Source organism: Zonotrichia leucophrys, chromosome 9 (assembly GCF_028769735.1).
Source record: "Zonotrichia leucophrys gambelii isolate GWCS_2022_RI chromosome 9, RI_Zleu_2.0, whole genome shotgun sequence".
NCBI lineage: Eukaryota > Metazoa > Chordata > Aves > Passeriformes > Passerellidae > Zonotrichia > Zonotrichia leucophrys.
The window spans coordinates 21,163,725-21,187,104 of NC_088179.1; the positions used below are offsets into that span (position 1 = coordinate 21,163,725).

The 23,380-nt window shown below is 48.3% G+C and overlaps 1 protein-coding gene across 5 annotated transcripts in view; it reads left to right on the forward strand.

The window, feature by feature from the left end:
- The window catches only part of TNIK (TRAF2 and NCK interacting kinase), a 147,191-nt gene extending 128,008 nt beyond the window's left edge, over positions 1–19,183 (forward strand). For all 5 annotated transcript variants that reach the window (XM_064721580.1, XM_064721581.1, XM_064721585.1 and 2 more), the window contains 12 exons: positions 69–253; positions 3,375–3,501; positions 5,751–5,915; positions 8,732–8,846; positions 9,202–9,372; positions 10,007–10,150; positions 11,685–11,819; positions 12,060–12,160; positions 13,422–13,571; positions 14,485–14,644; positions 15,232–15,371; positions 16,927–19,183. In XM_064721580.1, coding sequence (XP_064577650.1) covers positions 69–253; positions 3,375–3,501; positions 5,751–5,915; positions 8,732–8,846; positions 9,202–9,372; positions 10,007–10,150; positions 11,685–11,819; positions 12,060–12,160; positions 13,422–13,571; positions 14,485–14,644; positions 15,232–15,371; positions 16,927–17,010 — 1,677 coding nt within the window. In that variant the 3' untranslated portion in view covers positions 17,011–19,183. The remainder of the gene's footprint in view (positions 1–68; positions 254–3,374; positions 3,502–5,750; positions 5,916–8,731; positions 8,847–9,201; positions 9,373–10,006; positions 10,151–11,684; positions 11,820–12,059; positions 12,161–13,421; positions 13,572–14,484; positions 14,645–15,231; positions 15,372–16,926) is intronic.
- The last annotated feature ends 4,197 nt before the right edge of the window (positions 19,184–23,380 follow it).

Sequence of the window (23,380 nt, forward strand, 5' to 3'; positions counted from 1 at the left end):
GTGACCTTCTCCTCGCTCTGAGTGTAACAGCCATTGCTTCCTTGTTTCCTCGCCCCCATCCCCTTTAGGACCTGACGGCTTTAGCCAAAGAGTTGAGGGAGCTGCGCATCGAGGAAACCAACCGGCCCCTGAAGAAGGTGACAGACTATTCCTCCTCCAGCGAGGAGTCGGAGAGCAGCGAGGAGGAGGAGGAGGATGGGGAGAACGAGACGCACGACGGGACCGTGCCTGTCAGTGACATCCCACGGCTCATGTGAGCGACGCTTTCTTTTGGGGGGGCAAGCCATGAAACCCCGGTGTGTGTTTTTATGGAGGTGGAACCCCAGCGTGTCCTGGCCTGGAGGAGAAACCCTGGTGTGTCCTGGCCTGGAGGAGCAGTAGCTGTGATAAAGGACATGGCCAAAGCGTGTCCCTGTTTGGTGGCTGGCACTGGGAACGGCCTGATGGTTGCAAGGGATGATGTACTCACATGAGTGTTTTTCCTGTTCCAAACTAGAGAGAATTAATGGGGAAAACCGAGCTATTTCTGCTGCTTATTCAGTGAATGTTGGCTCAAAGCTGATGGAGCTGTACCTGCTGATGAGCCAGGCAGGTTTTTGGCCAGAGTGGGCACAGCTGACCTCATCCACACCGTGGGTCCTGCCCATGGGATGGATGTGTTAAATTCTGCCTGCTCTTGAGCCTGGTCTTGCCCCAAATTAAGCCATGCTTAAGTGTCAGTACTTGGTGTCCTGCCCAGTGCCAACTGGTAGAGCCAGGATTATAATAATCCTGAATCTTTGTCTTGGATTTCTGCCCTTGGCACAGTCAGTCTTGGTGGGTTGAAGTGGTGAAATGAAGAGATCAGCAGACTGTGGTGTCCCATGGGACATTTGTGCTTTTGAGTCTCTCCAGATCAGGGCAGCACAGCTTCAACACTCACAGGGAGCTGTTGCCATTCAGAGTTCCTGGAACATCTCTGCTCAGGCTTCTCACCCAGTGCTTTGCAAAGGCATTTCTGGAGGGCTCTGTCTGGCAGCAGGATCTGAGTCCTGCCCCTCTGAATTCACAGAGGAGCTGTAGGAAAGTTTCAGGGGATTATTTGTGTTTAAATCAGTTAATTTCCATTTTTCCTGCTAAATGAGTTGTAGTTGACACAGGCATACCTGGCTTCAGGAACATTGTTTAGCAGTGAACATGATGGTGCTGGGTGAATGGTTGGACTCCAGGAATTTAGAGGTCTTTTCCAAGCTAAATAATTATTTGATTCTCTGATTTATAGGGAGCAGCACAGAGGCTCTCTAAGTGGCAGGGAGACCATGTCTCCTTGGGTCCATGTTATTCAGAGTGCCAGGCTCCTGGGTTGAAGCTTCCTTCCAGCAGAAGAATTAAAATCAGAGCTCTTGAGTTGGTTGGAGCAGGTCAGGAGGCAGAGGGATGGCTCTGAATGTGCAGCAGTGGGATGGGCAGCCAGGCGTGCCAGAAGGGGCCTCAAGCTGCTCATGGAAAAGAAGTTTGATCAGGAGTGGTTAATTTGTGCTGACATCCTTCTTCAGACACCTTGGGTTTGACACAGCACTTCCCAGTGGATGAATATCCCACTGGATGCCTTGCAGCCACATGTGTGGGATGACAGCAGTGAGCTGGATGCCCCCAGCCCCTGCCAGCCCAATGCCACATGTCCCATAATGTCCTGTCTCCCTTGTGTCCCAGAGATGCAGGGGTGTCTGCAGGCAGAGCTGCACTGCCCCATGTCTGGGGAAAAGGAAAGCAAATCCTCTGAGTTAAACCCTTATTTCTCAAAAGGGACCTTAGCTCAAGTTCAGCCTCGATGTTCTTTGGTGGTTTTTCTAACAGATTTATTTTCCTGTGTTTAGTGTTTGTCATTGGAAGGTGGGACCAAGAGAGATAATTTTGTCTTCTGCTGCACCTTCTGAGTGATCTTTGTGTAACCCATGTTTAAACTGCCCTGGGTATCCTCCCTGAGCACTTGGCTGCTCTTCATTCCAGCTCTATCCTGTTGCAGGATAAACCAACCTATCAATTTTTGCTCTGTGTCCCAGTGGACAGGAGGGATTGTTTATTCCATCCACCTCTGGAGATATCATTTCTCCATCTGAAGACTCTGATGACTCCCCTCAGCTCCCTGTCCTTGAGCTGTGCAAGCCAGCTCTTGCCCATGGCCAGGGAATTCTTGCAGGATGACATGGAAACTGTGCACTGATGAAATTTGGGATCCCAGGCCTGCCTCAGCCATTCATTCTCTGGCTGTACAGTCTCAAAATCAACATAGCCTCCTCTGACCCTGTTTTCTTATTTTAAAGCTATAATAACTGTGCTATTTTCTCATCCTTTGGTGAAAAGCTAATGGTAGGGAGGTGTTAGCTCCTCACATGGAAGGTGCTGTAGGGAATCTGGTGGGCTGCTGTCTGGAGTGCCTTTGTGATACCCATCCAGTTGTAGGTTTGATAGGATACAGGCAAGGATCCAGTCCCACCTCGGGGTCCCCAGGGCTCAGATCCCACCCTGGACCAGTAACCCCATGATTAATCCAGGTTGTTTTGGCTTTTCACCGAACCAGGCTCCCTCACCAGCCTCAGGGCTTGTTGGTGTGCACGGGAGTTCAAGGTTGTATTGCCTCACACTGCTGGAAGCAATTGGTCTGTGAGGGTTTTAAATGCAGAGTAACAGGTCTGATCATCCAGGGGTGTTGGTTGTTTGCTTGAGGATTTGTTCCAGTTATATTTAAGCAGCCAGGCTGCCAAGTGAAGTAATGGGAGCTGCTCAGCACCTGTGACATCCAATCTCAGGCAGTCCTAAAATTTAATAAATTCCAGTCTCCTTCTTCAAATATAATCGTGGAGATTTCAAGGTGAAACCACAGGTTAGGGCTGAATTTTTACCTGGGAAACAGCAGAAAGCTACAGGACACAACTTGTCCTTCTGCCCACACCTTCTCCAGACCCCATCCTCTCCCTTGTTATTTGCCATCAGATGCTCTGGTGTTTCCTTTTCAGGGGTTGAGGTGGGAATTAAAGGGAGTAAATTTTGGTTTTCTACAGCTTTTTTAGGTAGGAAAAAATTATATAAAGTAGGGCAGGAGTGCCACTCCTTGTTACCTGTTCATCAGTGCTCCTGTCAGGACACCTTGGGATAAGGAAGAGAATGGTCTCTCACTTTGGTATCTGTCCTTTATCAACCTGACCCTGGCCCTGTATTTCTGGCAGCGTCTGTCATTTTCCCATAAATCTAAATGGATACATTTTTTTAACTTTTCTTCCTCTGATATACAGAGCCTTACTCTTATTGAAATAATAATACTGTACCAGAGGATTTTTTCACCTGGTTTAACAAAGGGAATATTCACCATTAATGCTTTTCCCCTCTGTCCCCAGCCCCACAGGAATTCCTGGAAGCAACGAGCCGTACAACCTGGGAATGGTGACAACCCACGGGCTCGAGACTTCCCACGCAGATACGTTTAGCAATATTTCAAGGGAAGGGACTTTGATGGTGAGGGAGGTAAGTTGTAAAACAAACACTTCCATGGAGCATCTTCAGGAGGTTTTGCCCATGTAAGCACAAAAACTAACAGTGCTGTGTGTCCGGAACACAAAATGAGGAGTAAATTGTGCTCGTTAGTGCAATTTACGCTGGGAGCAAATGTGACAAGTGCAAATGTTTCTCAGAACTACAAACAGCAGTGAATGGCAGTGCCAGGGCACGGCGGGGAGGAGGCTCCTGCAAAGGCTCTGCTGTAACCCCACCATTGCTCCGGGCAGCTGGAGTTATCTTCCATTTACAGCGTTCAGTGAATTCACTTGGAACTGGCCCAAAGTTTGCCCTCTTCTTCCCAGCCTTTGCCACTTGGGACTGATGGAGCCGTGCAGTGTTTGTAGAGGGTTTGGGGGCTTTCAGCAGAGGCTGGTGCTGTGGGAAGCTCTGGGCATCCCAGAGGGATGTGAGCCCCCATCCCAGGGCTGTGGGAAGCTCTGGGCATCCCACATGGATGTGAGCCCCCATCCCAGGGCTGTGGGAAGCTCTGGGCATCCCACATGGATGTGAGCCCCCATCCCAGGGCTGTGGGAAGCTCTGGGCATCCCACATGGATGTGAGCCCCCATCCCAGGGCTGTGGGAGGCACTGGGCATCCCACATGGATGTGAGCCCCCATCCCAGGGCTGTGGGAAGCTCTGGGCATCCCACATGGATGTGAGCCCCCATCCCAGGGCTGTGGGAAGCTCTGGGCATCCCACATGGATGTGAGCCCCCATCCCAGGGCTGTGGAGGTGAGGCTGTGCTGGGAGCAGGGCTGAGGGATGGTTCTGCAGCAGTGAGGCAGAGCAGGCACCTGCAGTGGCTCTGGAAGGTCTCCCTTGGTGTTTCTCGACTTCCCAGCTGCTGGAACGTCCTGGTGATGCTGGTGAAGTGCAGATGGGGAGCTGGACTCGTGGTGAGAGGGGAGGATGTCATCATGGTTAGGGAACAGGGGAGTCACTCTGCCACCAGCACATCAGGGAGGTGGATGGGAGAGGAGAAGGAAGGAGGGAGCTTGGAGTCTGCAGTTGTAAAGGAGGGATGTTTAGATCACACAAGACTTGAGCTGCATTTTAGTTCTTAATTCCATTTATCTAATGTATTCCTATATAAATGAAAAAGATAAATGCAAGTTTGAAAGAGAGGAATGAGTTAGCAAAAGAAGTTACAGGATGTTTGTTGCCTTTCTCCATTAGTTTTGGAGGGGATGGTGATACAGTCCACCCCATCCCTCGGTGGGATGGAGCTGTTCAGAGCAGGGATCCCCACAGCTCTGCACACCCCCAAATCAGGGAGGGTGCTGTGGGTGAGTGGGAGAACAAGGCAACTGTAGCCTTGTGCTGTGTGCTTACTGTTTTCCCCCCACACCATAACCATCAGAGGATGGACTCACTGAGGTCAGAGGGCTTTGGGCAAAGAGCTTTTCACTCTTTGGTGGGATGGCAAGGTGTGGTCGAAGGTGAGGATAATGAGCAATCAAAGGATAAATGTCATCAGGACTAGTTAGGCTTAGTGAGCCCAGTTAAAGTTTCCACAAATCCCAGTAAATGGGTAAATCTCTGTAACAATCTCATTGATGTGCTCCAGCTAGGTGAGATCCATCAAAATGGCAAAATAAATTAGGAAGGGAGAAACTTCCCAGTGCCTGCCTTGCACTGGGAGGAGATGGAAAGGAAGGGGAACCCTGTGGAAACCCAAGGAGCCTCGTGTGCAGGGTGAGCTGCTGGTGGTTCTGCCCCTCCTGCCCTGCTGCTGCTGTTCACTGCTGGTTTGGGTCACAGAAACATGGACAGGGCTGTGCTGGCACTTGCAGTCAGGCTGCTCTTTGCCATAGCTGTGCAAAGCTGTCCAGGCTAAGGCTGGCTGAGGGCTCAGTGTCACCAGTGGCTGTGTGGGAGGAGAGCTGGCCATGGGGTTTGCACCCATGGGGGCAAGCACAGAGTCTGCCCTGAGTTCCTCATCTCCAACCAACAGTGACCAGGCCTCTCTCGCTGTTTCGTGGCTAATTACTCTGTACTGACTTTGTCATTAATCCTGTCTAATTCTCTGGAGTGGGGGGGTTGGTTTGCTGCTTGCCAGGCTGCATGGGGATGGAACAGAGAGGGTCCTTCTCCTGCGCTTGCTCTGGGAGCCGCGGGACTGCCGACAACTTGGTTTGGTTTGGATTTTTCCCCTTCTTTTTCTCTTCCCTCCCCCCTCCCTTCTCTTTCTTCCTCATGCCTTGTGTCTCTGCAGACCTCTGGTGAAAAAAAGCGTTCTGGCCACGCAGCCAGCAATGGCTTTGCAGGTCACATCAACCTGCCTGACCTGGTGCAGCAAAGCCACTCGCCGGCGGGCACGCCGACCGAGGCCCTGGGGCGAGTCTCCACGCATGCGCAGGACATGGACTCGGTGCCTGAAGTACGTGCTGGGGGGCTCCTCTCTCTCCTTTGCACTGCTTTAAATCAAGGATTAACATCTCTGCCCCCTGATGGGCTCTCCTGCTTTCCTCCCTGCCTTTCTTGGCTCTTCCCTCGCTCTGTTTCTGGTCCCCGTGGGTGAGCGTAGTGGAAATGTGAGGGAATCACTGCCATAGGGGTCTGTGGCTGATGGGAGAAGGATTTATTAGGTCTTTCAAGCCCACCAGCTGGAGTTCTGGTGGTGTGACACCAGTGCTGCCAACTGGTAAGAAAGCCCCATTTTTTTCTGACACTTTGATATAAAAGGAAGTGGTGAGAGCCAGTGATGCCATTAGCTTCAACTGGGCCCAGCTTCCATCTGTGCAACCTCTGATAATTATCATGACTGAAAAGTTACCAAAAACCAAAGCCAGCAAAATTCCACATTGTTCTTCAGAGTAGAAGAAGCCTGCACACTTCTAAAACCATGTGTTTCCTGTCATGGCAAAATGTTTCTCTCTGGTAGGTGTTTTATGGGCACATGACTGAACACTAAAATTGAATAAAGTGTAAAAAGTCTTAGTACAAGATGTGACAAATAAACTAAGGGAATTGATGTGTCCAGCTTACCATCCTTAGCTGTGGGAGCCAAACAGTTCATTTTTCCCATGAGAACTCAACCCATTTGGTGCTAATTAAGCTATTGTATTTAATGTGGTTGTTTCATTTGGTAGGTTGTACATCAAAAGTTCTGCCATCCTATGTTCTTTCATAGAAATGGTGTTCTCACTCTATGGTGTACTTTTACTAGCAGTATAAAAATAAAAATTTCTTGGAATTGGGCATTGATAAAACGTAAGAACAGATGGTGCCTGACTTGACCTCAAGTTTTTATCTGTTTCCTCATTGGCATGAAAAGCAGGAATGAGAGAGTCGATCCTGAAAGTAACACCTTCCACAGTCATCCTGGGGCTGAAATGCAGCCTAGGATTGGGTTTAAATGTATTCATTTATAGAATATCAACCAAAAAGATCTTCTCCATTTCTAAAATTGTAATTTTAGAGTTGACTGAGCAGGGAGTGGGTGTGAGTGGAAACTTAGGGATTTTGTTCAAGGGTTTCCAGGTGACTCATGCAAGCACGACCTCAGCCTGCAGCTTGATGCTCTTTGTAAGCCACCACACAGGTTTATAGGCTGTTGAACAGGACCTGGGGGGAAGATGAAGTCTTAATATTTAAATATCAGCCTTGGATGCTATTAAAATGTCATCTTCTGAGGAGAATAACTGAATGTGAGCAAGGAAAAATGCTCGGTGCATTGGGATGAGGGGGTTTCTTTGTAATTCATTTGCTGGAAAGCACCTGGCTCTCAGCTGGAAATCCCTGCAAAAACTGAAATCTTCTCTTCCTTAAATTGCCATTGTTTTATGGAAAAGACATTCAGCACAGGGAAAGAATCTTTGTGTTTCTTGGATAGGAGACAAGCACAAAGCAGAGGTATCTGTGCCCACAGCCTTCCCTGCTGCAGGCTGTTAACTCCTTCAGTTACCATGTTCTGCTTAGAAATCCATCCTGTTTCTATGGAAACAGCCAGGCTGTCAGGGAACAGGGCTGGGAGGGAAGCAGGATGCACAGCCTGATTCTGGCATGGATGCTGGCTCGCCCATGGATGCCAGCCCCAAAATGCTGGGAAAAGTGACGAGCCACGAAGCTGCTCCTACACCTGGTTTGTTGTGCCCTTGAATCCCTTTGTGGCCCACTGGAGGGCAGCCCCAGCCTGGTTTCAGTGGGGATGTGCCAGGGTGGTGGTGGTGGTGTTCCCCATGGCACATCTCCCCAGGCAGGAATGTCACACAGGGACAGGGAGCAGCCAGGGCTTGGTGACTGGGTGAAAGCTGAGGGAGATTTATGTCACAAGAAGGACAATGAATGTCCCGGAGGAGAAAAAATGAGCTGTAGTGGTGCTGCAGAGTGAGCTGGGTTTGCTGCTCCTGCAGCTCTAAACTGAGCTCATCCATAAAGCATGTCCTGGGTAAAGGCTGGAGTAGGGAGGATAAGCTGCTCAAAGAAGGGGGAATTCACATCACTTTGACTCCAAAGACAAGGATTTCCTTTTGCTTGGAAGGAGGTCTTAGCCTCGTTTTCTGCCTTAAAGCAATGGTTTTAAAAAGAAAGCAGTGTGACACTGCAGTTTGTTCATCCCCAGATTCCCTCAGCAAAGTATTGGCTCTGACATTTCCTGCCATACCCTCAGGTTAAGTTTTGTTAACTTAGAAATGCCCCTTTCTGCAGTCCCACTTGAAATGCTGGGGATAATTTAAAGCTGTGCCAGCTGCCCCAGGCCAGGGCCTCACAGGGACTCCCAGCACCATCCTGCCAACCTCAGCAGGAATGGGAATGTGGGAAAAGCAAACCCTCGCCTGCCTGATATCCCAGAGAAGGTTTAAGGCATGTGTGTGACATGCAGAGAAGTAACCAGGTGGATTGATGATCTTAAAAGTCTGCTCCACTCTAAATGATTCTGTGATGGATTTTACCTGCCTTGGCTTCTGCCTCTGGCCCTGTGGCTTCTCTGCTGACTGTCCTCATGGCTGTGCTTCTGCCTGTGAGGAGAGAGCAGAGCCAAGCCCTGCTCCTCCCATTTTCTGTTGCTCACAAACACTCAGAAATCCAATTTAATATTTGCTTCTGATTAGTTATGGGGAGGAGGAGCAGATGTTCATGGAGGGCTCAAAAAGGGCACTGCAGAGGCAGGCACCAAATGCTAATTACAAAGTCTTAGATGTACACAGGTGTTATTTCTGTGCACTGAGCCCTCTCTTGCTGTTCATTTTCTAGTATGGTATGGGAAGTAGCACCAAAGCCTCTTTCACCCCCTTTGTGGACACCAGAGTGTATCAGACCTCACCTACCGATGAAGATGAAGATGAGGATGAAGAGTCATCTGCTAATCGTAAGCGCCAATGTGGCCAGTTTGAGATGGGAGGGAAAGCATGTCAAGGAGCCTGAATAACCCCAGTGAACTTCTCACATTTCAATCACTCCAGACATAGCTGGTGTCTGTATCCTTGCCCTCTCCAGCGCTCCCATCCAACTTCTTCTCCCCCACACCAAAATGCCCCCAGAAAGATCCGGGAGGAAACAGGGAGCAGCAGAAATCCACCCTGCTGTCTGCTTGGGCAAACTAATACCTTGTAACACAGCAATGACTCCTCCATGGAGAAATAACCCAAATATTATCATTCTGTCCCAAAAACGAGGTGATAGAGCATTTAACTTCTCCCTGTCCCTCTGTGTTGCCTTGCCAGCCCTGTTCACCAGCGAGCTGCTGAGGCAGGAGCAGGCCAAGCTGAACGAGGCGCGCAAGATCTCGGTGGTGAACGTGAACCCCACCAACATCCGCCCGCACAGCGACACCCCCGAGATCCGCAAGTACAAGAAGCGCTTCAACTCCGAGATCCTCTGTGCTGCTCTCTGGGGTAAGCCCCGGGCACCCCTGTGGCTCCCAGGGGCTGGGAATGGGTGGGAATCTGTGGGAATATGTGGGAATGTGCCCCTGCCTCTGCTTGGCCCCTTCTCTGTGGTGGTGTTTGCAGTGGTCCCAGGAAGAGGGAAGAGATGAGGATCTGACTCCGTGTTCCAGAAGACTTGATTTATTGTTTTATGATGTATATATTGTATTAAAACTATACTAAAAGAATAGAAGAAGGGATTTCATCAGAAGGCTAGCAAGCAAGGAGAAAGAATGGAATGATAACAAAATCCTGTGACTGGCCAGACAGTCCAGACAGCTGGGCTGTGATTGGCAATTAATTAGAAACAACCACCTGAGACCAATCACAGATGCACCTGTTGCATTCCACAGCAGCAGATAATAATTGTTTACATTTTGTTCCTGAGGCCTCTCAACTTCTCAGGAGGAAAAATCCTATCAAAGGGACTTTTCAGAAAATATCATGGCTGCACTTCTCCATGCACCAAGGGTCACATCCCCCGCGCTGTAGAGTGACCCTTCCTGTCCTTGGGTCAGTCACACTTCTGGTGGCACCAGAGATGAACTCAGGGTGTTGTCCTTGGCTCCTGGCACCCATGGCTCTCTGTTCTCTTCTCCAGGTGTGAATCTGCTGGTGGGCACGGAGAATGGCCTGATGCTGCTGGACCGCAGCGGGCAGGGCAAGGTCTACAACCTCATCAACCGGCGGCGCTTCCAGCAGATGGACGTCCTGGAGGGCCTCAACGTCCTCGTGACAATATCAGGTGCTCTCTCGTGCTTTCACCCCGTCACTCACCTGCTGGGCCTTGTGCAAGCCCGGAGTGGCTCCAGCTCAGACAGAACCTGCTCACTGGTGTCAGAGGGAAGCTCCCAGGGGAGCTGGACCTGGTTTATTCTGGAATCAAATCAGTTTAATCTGCTTTCAGCAGTTTGCTTCCTTCACCTGCTGACTGTACTTCATCTCCAGTGTCCTTGAGCAGGGAAGGGGAGGTGCAGGATACAGGCAGGTGGCCCAGCAAAGGAGACAGTCACAGCTTGAGGGCACAGAGAGCTCTGCTTTTGGTCTGTTTGGCTCTGGCTGAGGGAGCCATGATCCATGGCTCTAGATTTCCAGTTCAGACCACAGATGTGCTTGGGCTGTCCAAGCATTGTGAGGGCCACAGGCTTTTCACTGTCCCTGTGTTTATCTGGGAGCTCCAGAGTGCTCATACCAAGCTCATGGGGTGATTTCTGGCAAAAAACCCCCAAAACTTCTCTAGTCCAGTCTCCAAGCAGAGCATCCAGCATCCTCCTGCAGAACAGCCTGAGGAGCACAGCAGCATGAGGGTGACAGCCAGGGCAGAGCCTTCTCCTGCTGATACCTGTCCAACAAAGCTCACAGAGGGCAGCAAGAGAAGTGCTCGTGAGGAAAGTGTTGGATAGCATCCTTCTGTTTCCTTTCTGGCCTCGCTCTGCATTCACCTGCAAATTCCTGCTCCCCCCATCCAGCCAGAGCTCCAAACTCACTGCTCCATCCTTTACCAGGTCTGCAGCTCCCCTGTGGTTTTGGGATCCAGCTGTAGGGATGAGGGGTTTAGTACAGCTGGAATGGGAATAGCACCAAACTCCAGGATGATGCTGAGAATGAGTCCTGGGGATTTGTGGAAACCTGGGAGCAGACAGGGTCTGTCCTTTGGGTCTCATCTCACCAGGCTCGGTGTGAGCTCTGTCCTGTCCCTGTCATGGGGGCTCTGCAGCCACAGGGGTTTTGCAGCCATGTCACAGCCATCCAAGAACAGGCAGCAGTGCAGAAACTTGGCAGCCCCTCAGCATTGCAGAGCCCAGTCTTGATGTTAGCAGTGCCTGTCGCAGGCCAAGGAGCTCCTGACTCATCTCCAGGGTGGAATTAATGTTGTATGAAGGAGAGGGAAGGAAAGAAACCCAGTAGCTGAGTGGTTGGATAAGCTTTGAGCTGTAGGAGCTTTGGGATCACTGCCCCACTGAGCCCCACTGTCCCTATGTGAACACTGATTTATAGGAAAAGGAATATTTCCAGCCTGTGGGAAGCAAAAGCCTGCCTTTTCCAGTGTCTGCCTGCAGCCTGCAAGACAGAGCTCTGGGCTCCACTTCCCATATATTTCTTCCCAAGGAAAAACCCAACACAGCAACTAAACTACTATTTTCAATTACTATTTATATTACTTTTATCATGAAATGGCCTTAAATTCTATCCTCTTGTGACTGAAAATAAGCACTGAAACCTCAAGATGGTCCATGCAAACGTGCTCTGCTCTGACAGGGACATTTCTTTGCCAACAGGAAAGAAGAACAAGCTGCGTGTGTACTACCTGTCCTGGCTGAGAAACAGGATTTTACACAACGACCCTGAGGTGGAGAAGAAGCAGGGCTGGATCACAGTTGGGGACCTGGAGGGATGCATCCACTACAAAGTTGGTCAGTGGAAATAAATGTCTGAAGAGATGTGGTTTTGTTGTCTGGCCTTAGGTCTGACCTGACAATTCGATATTAAAAGTATGGGTAGACCATAGCCACGAGTAAATTTGGAATTCATCTTTATGCATTAGGTGGGCTCTATGTAATGAGAACCAACAGAGAGATGGCCTGAGAAGCTGTTCTGGAGATTTGTTGGAAAGAGAGTGAAGGTTTTTAAAATTGGGTTTGTTTTTATTTTAGTGAAATATGAAAGAATCAAGTTCTTGGTGATTGCCTTAAAGAACGCTGTAGAGATCTACGCTTGGGCTCCTAAACCATATCACAAGTTTATGGCATTTAAGGTATGTTTGTCTTTTACACTCTGTAATTGTAAATACATGAGGTTTCTGTATGCTGCAGAGCAGAAAAGCACTTTGCTTATGTAGCTGAGCTGCTCAGGATGCCTGGCAGGCATGGGAGATGGGATCCTTGCTGGCTGAAGAGATTGGAAATGTTCTGCTTGCAGCCAACAATGAAGTGTTATTATTAGTTTATGCTAGCAGGCTTTACTTGAGGAATTTTCAGAAAGCTGATCAAATACATATGAGTAGAATTGAGTTGGGGATTTTGGTGAGTGTTTTTTGTGAGGTTTTTGTGTTTGGTGGTTTTTTTTCCCCTCTGACTAATTTTTACCATACAGTACAGAAATAAGCTGACATGATTTTCTATTTTCATTTTGCAAGGTCCTCTCCGCTTCTCCAATTTGGATTCTGTTTCAAGACAAAAAGTTTGGGAGAGTGACCCACTCTTTCTCTTTTTTCCTCTCTTTTCACCTGCCTTGGTTTCCTCAGTGAGACCTTCCTCCTCTCCAGCCTGGCAGTGGGCATTTTGTGCTTATTCCTTCAGAGCCCTTTGCATCCCAAGCTCTGTGCAGAGAAGAGTCACAAGGGCAGTGCCTTGTGGAGATGTTCATGCTCAGTAATCTCATTTTGCATCTTTCCAACACACATGGACTTATGCAATATTAGGTCACATTTGCTTTTTCTGAACAGAAGCCAGAGTAAATGGGCTCAGTGACATGGAGAGCTCAGCAGCATCAAAATGCTCTGGGATCCAGCTTCCCATAGGTGTTTGTGTCACTCTCCTGCTGAGCACCCAAGCCATGGTGCTTGATCTGGACATGCTGGGGGTTGGTCCCAGCCTTGCTGCAGCAGGTTAGATGGAGCAGGGAAAGCAGGTCTGTGCTAAACTGGCTCATTTCAGCTGCCCAAAGCAGAGCAGTGATCCCTGCCAAGGCAGGAGGTGGGTGGTCACGGATCTCTGCTGAGAGAGACTGAACACACACTCATGTAAAATTGAGCTGTCTCCTTCCTTTAGAGACCAAATCCTTGTGTTGGCCTCGGGCTGCTGTGAGAGCTGGGCTTGGCAAGGGTGGGCACTTATCTGCTGGGATGACTGAATACCCTCTGAGGCATCTGACAGGGGAACAGAGAGGCAGGAGTATAAATAACCATGTATTTAGTAGGAAACACAGTCAAACAAATGTGATTTCAAAAGCATATCAGGCTGCTGCAATGGGGATTTGCTGGTTTTCTGTGATGCTCATGGAAGGGATTATAAAAGTCTTTTGCAGATCTCCAGCACAAGCCGTTGCTCGTGGATCTCACTGTAGAGGAAGGTCAGAGGCTGAAGGTTATCTTTGGATCCCACACTGGTTTCCATGTGATTGATGTAGATTCTGGGAACTCCTATGATATCTATATACCATCTCACGTGAGTACAGGGCAGTGCTGCTGCCTGAGGAGGGGTCACCAGTGGGGTCTGGGGGGCTCCCAGGGGCTCAGAACTGGGGACCAGTGATGGTGTGACATTCCCCAGTGCTGCCCTCACTTAAAGAGGGCTCAGGGCTCTCACACACTTCATGTTCATCTGCACAGGCTGTTTCTGTCCTCGTGCAGGAGCAGTAAAGTTTAAAGCAAAGGTTTTTTTATGTCCCACAAAAAGGACCATCTGTGCACTGGATGGAGCAGTAATGGAGCTCTCTGTACGATTTTCTTGTTGGGTCATGTAAACTCCATCTATACTGTTGGCCCACAGTAAACTGGTCAAGGAGAAACTGTGTCACTAAACAAATGTAGGAATTGTTGAATCTGATCCAAGCAACAGTCTCCTCTGTGAGAGCTAGCAAGAGCAGAGGGAGAAATACTGGGGCAGTTTGGGATGGTTTTGTGTCGTCTTAGCTATGGAAGGGCAGACATGGGTGGAAAGTCAATGCAGCTGCCCTTGGAACTAGAGGGTGATTGCTAAAAAGTAGGATATTTCCTCCCTAGGGCTGCCTGTAAAATTCTGAGTTGATTTACCTTGATTTGAACTGGTGATGGATTCATTGGCTCAGTCACTTACTTGTGTTGCAGCCAAGTGTCAGCCATCAGTCTTGGGGGCGTGTATGTTGTGATCTGTCTGTAATTGCTGAACCTGTTTATCCTTGCTGTGTCAGACAGCTTTGATGCTGGGGTAAACATGACAGTCTATTCCCCTGCAGGCTTATCTCTGAAACCCATTCCTGTGTGGGGAATGCAGGGAGGGCTTTGTTCTCGGGCTGCTTTGGGCTTTTTCCCTGCAGTGCTCTGCTGCCTTCCCCTTTTTCCATTCAGGGTAATTGTGACTCTGTGTGTTCCCTGTGCAGATTCAGGGCAATATCACTCCTCACGCCATTGTCATCCTGCCCAAGACGGACGGGATGGAGATGCTGGTGTGCTACGAGGACGAGGGTGTCTATGTGAACACCTACGGGCGGATCACTAAGGACGTGGTGCTCCAGTGGGGAGAAATGCCTACTTCCGTGGGTAGGTCACCCTTCCTCTCCACCTGCTTAAAACACAAGCCACAAGCGGTTTGAGGAGTTGAGAATGCTGGGATGGAGTCATTTGGGATGAAGGGGATTTCCCTCTTTTATCAAAGGGGATTTCTCTCAGGCAGCTATGAGATGCAATTGCTAAATTTCTGCTGTTTAGTCCTCTATAATAAAAACAAGTAATTTCTTGGAGATTTGAACTTTTTGAGTATAAGATAAATGTGAGATAATGCAACCTGTTGCACTGTGTTGAGTGGAGGGGGTCTGAGTGTGGAGATGGGAGCCCTTGAATTGCTCTTCTGGCTCTGCTGTTGCTCAGCTCCACAACCCATGGAGGCAAAACACTGCCCAGCTCCTCACCTTGTGAAACTGGAAGAAGTGATGCTGCTCCTATATAAATTTCTCAGCAATTTTTGGATGAAAAGTGCTCTGAAAGGGCTGCTGTCCCTGCAGGCCATCAGAGCTCTGCCATTGATCTGCTTAGGCTTTGAGTAACAGCTTATGAGAGCTTTTCTGCTCGTTGCATAATATTTAGCTGAGCACAAGTTGTAACACCTGCCAAACGCTTCCTTTTGACAGCCTACATTCATTCCAATCAAATAATGGGCTGGGGAGAGAAAGCGATTGAAATCCGGTCAGTGGAGACAGGACATTTGGATGGAGTATTTATGCACAAGAGAGCTCAAAGGTTAAAGTTTCTGTGTGAAAGAAATGATAAGGTAAGTCCACTTCAAAGCTTCTTCTGTGCTGCCAGCTACAAGGAGCTTTTAGAGCTTAGGTCTGGTTTGTCTTGAGATTAATAATTAATCTGAAGGTTCTGTTTAATAAGCAGTGCCCTTAAGCCTTGTTCCCAGTTAATTTTCTCCAGTGGATGGAGACCTCAGCCTGCAAGATCTCTTCTCCATCTAGCTGAGATCTGCGTTGACTTGGCTTGACTGTCTCCCAGTTCTTTCATTGAACATTAAATTGAGGCTGCCAAGTGAACTCTGAAAGTGGAGTATTAGCAAGGGTGTGTAAGTGACCCTGATTTGAGCTCTGATGCAGAAACATTTTGATACATCTTTTGATGCATCTTTTGATGTATTTTAAATTATTTTCCTCTCATAGCCTCATCCATTTCTGTGGACAGCAGTGATAAATACTGCTCTGGAGGGCCCCCAGAGTTGCATGGCTGTCATGCAGATGCCCCCTGCCACTGGTGTTGCAGGGGGGCAGGGAATGAGGAGAAATTGCTGGAGGAAAAGGCATTTTTGTGTGGAAGAGATGGTTGAATCCCGAGCTCTTTCTGCAGGTGGTGTTTCTCCGCTCACAAGGTGTCACTAAGATAAGTCAGGACCAAGCAGCAGGGAGATCTTTCATAATGGACGTGATCACAAAACCAGTGAAGAAACCGGTTGCTGTGTTCCCAGAGCAGGATTTAATAATGTGCAGTAAATGAGCTTTAAGGCCATGATCACTGTAGTGAACAGCTGCTCATTAGCTGAGCTCTGCCCTTCCTGGGGCATGGAGGTAGGCTGAAGCTCTGCAGGAAAATGTATCCTAACTTTGCAGTTGAGTATGTTATGAGAAGCTGTCCAAGAAGCTAAATTTAAGTTTAATTTTAGTGTAATCTAATTCTAACAAAGCTAGGGAAAAAAACATTATGATCTTTCTAAAATCCTGGAACCAACTGATCTCTGATGAGTTTGAAATACTAAACTCAGATGTATCTCTTTCTGGAGAACTGATTAAACTGGTAAGATTAAGTAATTTTTGGTTTTATTAAGGACAGAGGTTTCAGATTATTCCCTTCAATATTTGAAAATTTTAACTTAATTATTTTTTAAGACTCCCCTTGCAATCAAATGCTGGTGGATTGTGCCAGAAGCACCAAAATCCCTGTTCTTCATACAGAATCCTGATGTTTCTGCCCTTTGAGCATGTTGAAGGGAAGTCGTTTTTCTGGGCTTTACTTTCAGGAATAGCTGAAATACCAGGACTCACTTTTCCAAAAAAAAGCCATTTCAGACTGAGGCAGATATTGACCAAATGGTAAATGTTTAGCAAGATCCAAATCACTGACAGCAGTTCTTTGTTAGTACTTCATAATAAATGATGCTGTGGCAGTAAAATGTGATAAACCTGGTATTCTCAATGCATTCCAAACTCTTTGGTAGTGAGGGAGAATGGGGTTTAATTACTGCATTTACTAATGAGTGGCTCAATTTAATCCCAGTCTGGCATGGGTTACCTCCATCCCCTGAGTATTAATAGGTGTTTTTTCCTTCCAAACAGGTATTTTTTGCATCGGTGAGATCCGGAGGAAGCAGCCAAGTGTTTTTCATGACCCTCAACAGAAACTCCATGATGAACTGGTAACAGAGGAGCACTTGGCACTCACCGCCATGGCATTATTTCTAATTTAAAGGACATTAAACACGTGGACTAACACTGTAGAGGCAGGTGGAGGGCGCCGAGGAACCCCCTGCCCACGCTCCCCCGGCGCCGCCAGCCCCGGGGCAAGGACTGCAGCCAGGGATGGACTTTTCACGCTTGGACCCCCCCAAGGTCTCCTGATTACGCTGTGTTATAGTGGGTTATGAGTTTTCCTTTATTTTATTTTATTTTATTTTTTAGTTTTACTTTTTCTTTGTCCCCTACTTTGTAAGAACGGGGAAAGAAACAGTGTCAAAAAGTCTGTTTTTAATTCTGTCTGCCTGCTAGCATCAAATATATAGTATGTTGTAAAGTTACCAATTAAATCTGGTGAGAGACAGCACAATAAATGTACCTTTTATCTTTGTGATGAAGGCCATAACCATATAGCTGGGTAATTTTAGAAATCTTTTGCCTTCACCAACATTTACATGTTGCTTTTGGCAGCAACGGCTTAACGGATTTTTAAAGAAGAGAAAAAATAATAGGTTTTTTTCCCCTCTTTTGGGAAATGGATTTTAAATGGCTAAACTACTAGCCTTAGACTAATAAAAATCAGCTACCATTTTTGTCAAGTCTGTCAATCCATATTTCTATATGGATCTTCACATAATGGTGTGTCTTGATAGGGACAGAGGTGCCATTTGTTGTTGCTCCGGAGGTGCCCGCTTGCCCTGGGGCTTGGCCGTGGGCACCGGGACAGGGGATCAGAGGAGGAGAGGACAGAGGAGCAGTCAGAGGAGCCCTGTGCTCGCCCCTGAGGGGGGTTTGTGACCACAGGGGCTCCCGGGATGCTGTGGGCACCGGACCCTGCTGCTGAAGGTTGTGGGTGTTCATTCCCCCCAGTCCAGAGCCGGGCACTGGCGTGCGGGAGCAGCCGGCACAGGGATGGGGACCATGGAACAAGCTGCCTGTCCCCCATGTTCTGGATTGGGCTTGTAAAGAGCTTAAAAAAATATATATATGTGTGGTTTCTTCGGCCAAGGGTCTGAATCTACTCGTTTTCCACCCCCTCCACTCCCTAGGAATTACCCAACATACAGTGAAAGACAACATCTGTGCCGAACCGTGTGTGTGTGTTTAGTTCAGGTTGAATCGTGTCCTTATAAACCTTGCTCAGTTGATTTCTGTTCTCAGTGCGTATCTGGGGTTTTCTTTCTCAGTAGCTGCAAGCATGGCCGCCTGTGGTGTTGGGGTGTCGCATAACAAGGTCTGTGTTGCTGGTTTTAACCTACCTCGTTTCGGTTGGGGTTTGTTTTTTGGTTTGGTTTCGTTTTATTTTTTTTCCGTTCCGCTGTCGATCACAGCGCTGTTACCTCCAGCGACATATAGAGAGCTTAACTGGCAATCTTGGTGTACTCAGTAACGATGGCTTTATTAAAAAATGATTAAATCAACAGGACTTGGTCACACTTGAATCTTTATCGAGGGTAAGAGGTGATGTGGGCTGGCAGGGATGGGATGGGCCGGGCCACCCTCACCTGAAGCATTTTGTGGGCACGGTGTCAGGGTTTGGTACCGCAGGGATTGCCAGCAGTGGGACTCCCAGGATGTGGAGTTCAGGGAAAAACAGGTGGGATGTGCTTTGTGGTGCCTCCTTTGAGCACCAGACACCCTCCTGTTGGGCTGGTGCAGCCTGGAGAGTGTAGGGATGGCCACAGGATCAAATACTGGTATTCAAATCCCATCACAAACACTGATTGCCACCAGCTCTTTGTATTTTCATTGTGGTTAAAATAAAAATCAAATAAAGCCCAGAGCTTTTATTGTGTTGCAAACTGATAACTGTTTTGGGGTGTTTTTTGTTCTACTTCAAGTGACAAATGCACAGCTTTGGATGATTTTTGTTATTATGGGTTTTTGCATACAGTGATGAAATAGCAGGCAGTCATTGAGTTTAAACGACTCAGGTGGTTTGTGAATGTATTTTTTTAAATCTCAGAATAATTTGAAACAAAAATCACAGAAGCCAGTATTACCACAGTCTTGTCTATGGCATGTGTGTATGGAGATAACACAGAGCAAATGCTTTTCTGGTGCCAACCACAATAAAACACAAAACTTCACCATTAAGCCATGCCTTTTATGTTTGGATAAATAAACCTGGGGTGTTGGAGGACATGGAGGTAATGGGGATTTTTAGGGCTCCCAGTCACAATGCTCTTTGTCTGGAGACTCTTGGGAAGGTGGTTTTGGAACAGGATGAGTGTGAGGAGGTGGGACATGTCCTTTGTGATGCTGCCCAGCAGTGAGCAGTGGCCAAGGGATGTCTTGATGGACCATCACCATCTGAAAACTCCTCTTCTACAAAATCAACCCATGGTTATTATAAAGACATTTCCCCTCCAAATGTTACTAACTTCGATTTGCTTTTTTACTGAAAGTAAAATGTGCTTATGGTTGATTAATACCCTCAGAAACTGCTTATTAGTAGTGTTTTAAGAAATAAAACCTGCAGCTCATTTTAAAATCCTGTTTCTGGGACTTTTTGCCCAGGAAAGGAAATTTGTTCAGTTGTGCAGTGCCACAGGAGGAAAAAGCAGTAATGTCTGTGCGTGCAGGGGTCGCTTGAGCCTGTTGTAGATTCAATTATTTACAGAGTTGCTATGAAATTGTATAACTCAAAGATGAGTCATGGTAAATGGAAGAAAAGCCCTGAGAGCTGGCATGAGGCCATGCAAGGGCCATGGTTGGCTCCACCACCCTGAGGAGATGCTGGGTACCTCTGCCAGGGGAAGGATGCTCAGAGGTAAGGCTGTAGCAGCTACTTGTGAGAACTGAATCTTTTCAAACCTGTCTCAGAATTATTATTAAATGGCCTTTTTCTTGTTGTGAGGTGATTTGGGGGTTGACACTACATATTTTGGGATAACAGGGATGCCTGAGGTGACCCTGGCCCCAGCCCCAGAGCTGGACTGGTGGTGGAAATGGTTGAAGTTAAACTGCAGATCATTGTCTCAATGTGAGCCCACTCAAGGTCTTTTCCTGCTCGTGCACAATTTGATGCTCTGTAATTGGGGCCAGCATGGGCATCGTGCAGGGCAGCAGGGACTGAACCTGCCTGTTCCAAAGGTGTGGGTGGAGCTCTGTGTCACACCCTACCCGTGTCTGGGCTAAGCCACCCACCTGGCAGGGCTCTGAGCACATCCAGCAGAGATTCCTCAGCAATCAGGATGCATTTCCTGGCACAGGACACCTGCCACAGCCACTGCTGCCCTGCAGCATCCTGCCCTGCCCTGTGGGACCTGCAGCTGGAGAGCTTTGCTGGGTTTGCTTCCCAGTTTTTCTCTTCTGGGAGATGCTGCAGCACCCAGAGCTGGGGGTGGGAAGGGGCTCATTAACCTCTGGTATCTTTACAGCAGTGCTGTAAATGCACCAAATTCTCTCTCCTAAATGGGTTTTATGAGCCTCAGCTGCTGTCTCTCATGTAGCCTCAGCAGTGCTGCCTGCCCCAGCTGATGTGCTTAGAGAGGAGAAATGAAAGAGCATAATTTTGGTTTTGTGCCAGACACTGATGTGCTACATCAGCCTCTCTTTGAGAGTCCATGTCTTACAGACCAGATCTACCTTTTTTCCTTCGTTTTGTTTTGGTTTATGGCATACTTTTCCTTTTTTTTAACATCAAAGCTGTCTCTGAATGACCCAGAGCAGTAAAATGGATGTGCAAATTGCCCCAGCACCTGGGTACAGCCTCACAGCCCCTCTGGAATCTTTGAATTCCTTCCACTGAGGTGACAAGCATGCCCAGCTGTTCCAAAGCAGAGCCCCACCATAAACTTAGGCCCATTGCTTTTATCACACATAGTTAGATTATCAACACCACCAATTACTCTACACACAACACAGAGCAGGCAATAAGCGTGGCAATGCTGTCTAACATTATGCACAGTTCTTGCACTTTATTATTTAACTAAAGCATTAGCAATAATGCAGACCCTGCTGTTTGCCCATCACCTAAACACTGCCTGGCCAGGCTCTCCAGCCATGGGATGGGTCAGTGTTGCTTTGGGCTGTGCTGTGCCACTCTCTGCACCCTCTGGCCTGTGATCACAAATGGCTGTCAGGTGTGCAAGAGATTTGATGGTAAGTCATTGACCCTGGTGGAGCCAGGCCTGCTTCTTTATCCTGAACGAACACTCTGCTTCTCTCTACCAAGCTAACAATCAGCCCCTTTGGAAAGTGACTGCAGTGAGAGGAAGATTTACACACCAACCTTTCCTACCCATGAGCCTCAGGACCAGCCTAAAGCTGGCCTCTGCTAGTCACCACATCCACATCCAGCTCCCTGTTCAGAGAATCACTGAGTCTGGACTCTGTTAGTGCCACTGAGAGTTCAGTATGTTAAATACTAAATTGCCTGGGGCCAAGATGAGGAGGAGTGTGTCACAGCCCAGCTGGCACCCCCTCAGAGGCAGAGGTGAGGCAGCCCTGGCACTGGGTTGCAGCATCTTGCCTGGCAGGGAGGGTAAGAGGGCCCAGGGAGGGGTGGGAAAAGCCCGGGATAACTCCATGCCTTTTGCCAGCAGGCCTGGCCAAGGGATGTGTGTGGCTGTGGGGCCTCCATCCTTTGGCATCCAAAGCTTCCATGGAAGTGGAAGGGCAGCTCCTGGGGAGGTGAGTGATGCTCACCCAGCCTCCCAGCACTGTCCAGCTGCTCCACACCCCATCCCCAGGAAGCTGGATTCCTGCAAGGCTCTGCTCTAAGCAGCAGTGGGCAGGACATGGAAAGGCCACCCTGCTCATGCTTTGTTGGTGGCGTTTGATCCTTCCACTGGGAAGAATAGGGAGGGAAAGCTCTTTGTGCCAGGCACCTGCAACAGGATGGGGACCCCTGAGGGGTACAGGGGAATCCTGGAGGGGGACACGTGTCCTGGCAGGGTTTTCACGGTGCCTGAAGGTTTGGTCTTGGGTCAGGGCCCCCATTTGTTTTCTGTTTCAAGCCTTAGCAGCCTGCTAATTGTCAAATCCTGACAGTCCCATTGTGAAGGTATTTAACTGCAATGTAAAGAAACTGCTTGTAAATGCCTGGGTATCCACACACAGCGAGCAAACAAACACCATTGGCAAAGATCTCAGCAGGAAGGACAAATATTGGGGAAAACTAAAAAGCTCAGCCTTGGGGCCCTTCCTGTCACATCTACACCAGCCCTAGAGGGGAATGCAGGTGCTGTGGCTGGAATCAAAGCCTGCTTAATGTAATGAACTTTCCTCTCCCAGTTAAAGTTTTACCTTTCTGGAGACCAGTGCAAAGATTAGTGGTCTTACGCTCATCTTTGTTGTTTTTCCTCTTGCTCTTCCTCTGTAGAAAGTACATTTTGTGCCCATGTGAAGCCTGGCTGACTGAGAGCATCATCCAATGAGTGCTGTAGCTTGGCTGCTGAACCCATCAGGGGCTGATCTGGAAGATAATGACTTTAATCAGCATTAATCACCTTCCCGGCTGACTCAGGCTTTGGCACTGTCTGCTGCCGCTAAGGATGCCACCGTACCCCCCCACCCCGGCCCTGCAGCTCCTCTCTCTGACCATGTCAAGGACAGCAGATCCCAAGCCCGAGCAAGACCAGCTCAGACCAGCTTGTGCAGATGTGCAAAGTCCGTGAAAGCCGAGTGAGCTAACGCAAAAATATTTGGCAGCATCAGAAGTATTTGGCAGCATTGGCAGTATTACCCAGAATCCACAATATTTGACAGCACAGCCATCAGCTGGTGGTGCTGAAAGGCTCACTGTTCACACCACTGTAGGATTTTTAATGAAAGCCTCTTTTAATGTATATTCTGGGTAATTTTGTTGTGTTCTATATCCATATGCACACACAGCTATCTCTGATAGCATTAGAGCTGCCTGCTGAGGGGGCTCTGTGTATGCAGGTGTCTGTGTATGGATACACAGAGAGACCTGTATACATCTGTGTTTATATGTGGCTCTCTATGTGATATACACACATGAATATATTTTAAAGCAGGTGCTAAGTGCTATTAAAATAAAACTCTTAGTCATTTTCTAGCTGCTTTGCTACATGTGCTGGAGAGGTTTCTTCTCCCTCATTCAGCAAGAGGATTGTGATATGACATGCACGCCCAGCACAAAAGCTGAGGTGGGTGTTGAGCATCTCAAAACAGGCTCAAGCCCCTGGCATGTCACATTCCAACTGTTCAGCTGAGGGACAGCCCCAAATCATTTGAATTTTCCAGATCCACTCTATGTCTTTACAGGTCTCTCATTGTTTCATGCATGTCCCAAACACGGGGATTGGTGGTGGCTGCTTGAGCTGAGCGGTGGCCAAATAATGCGTGGAAGACTTGGGTTTCTCAT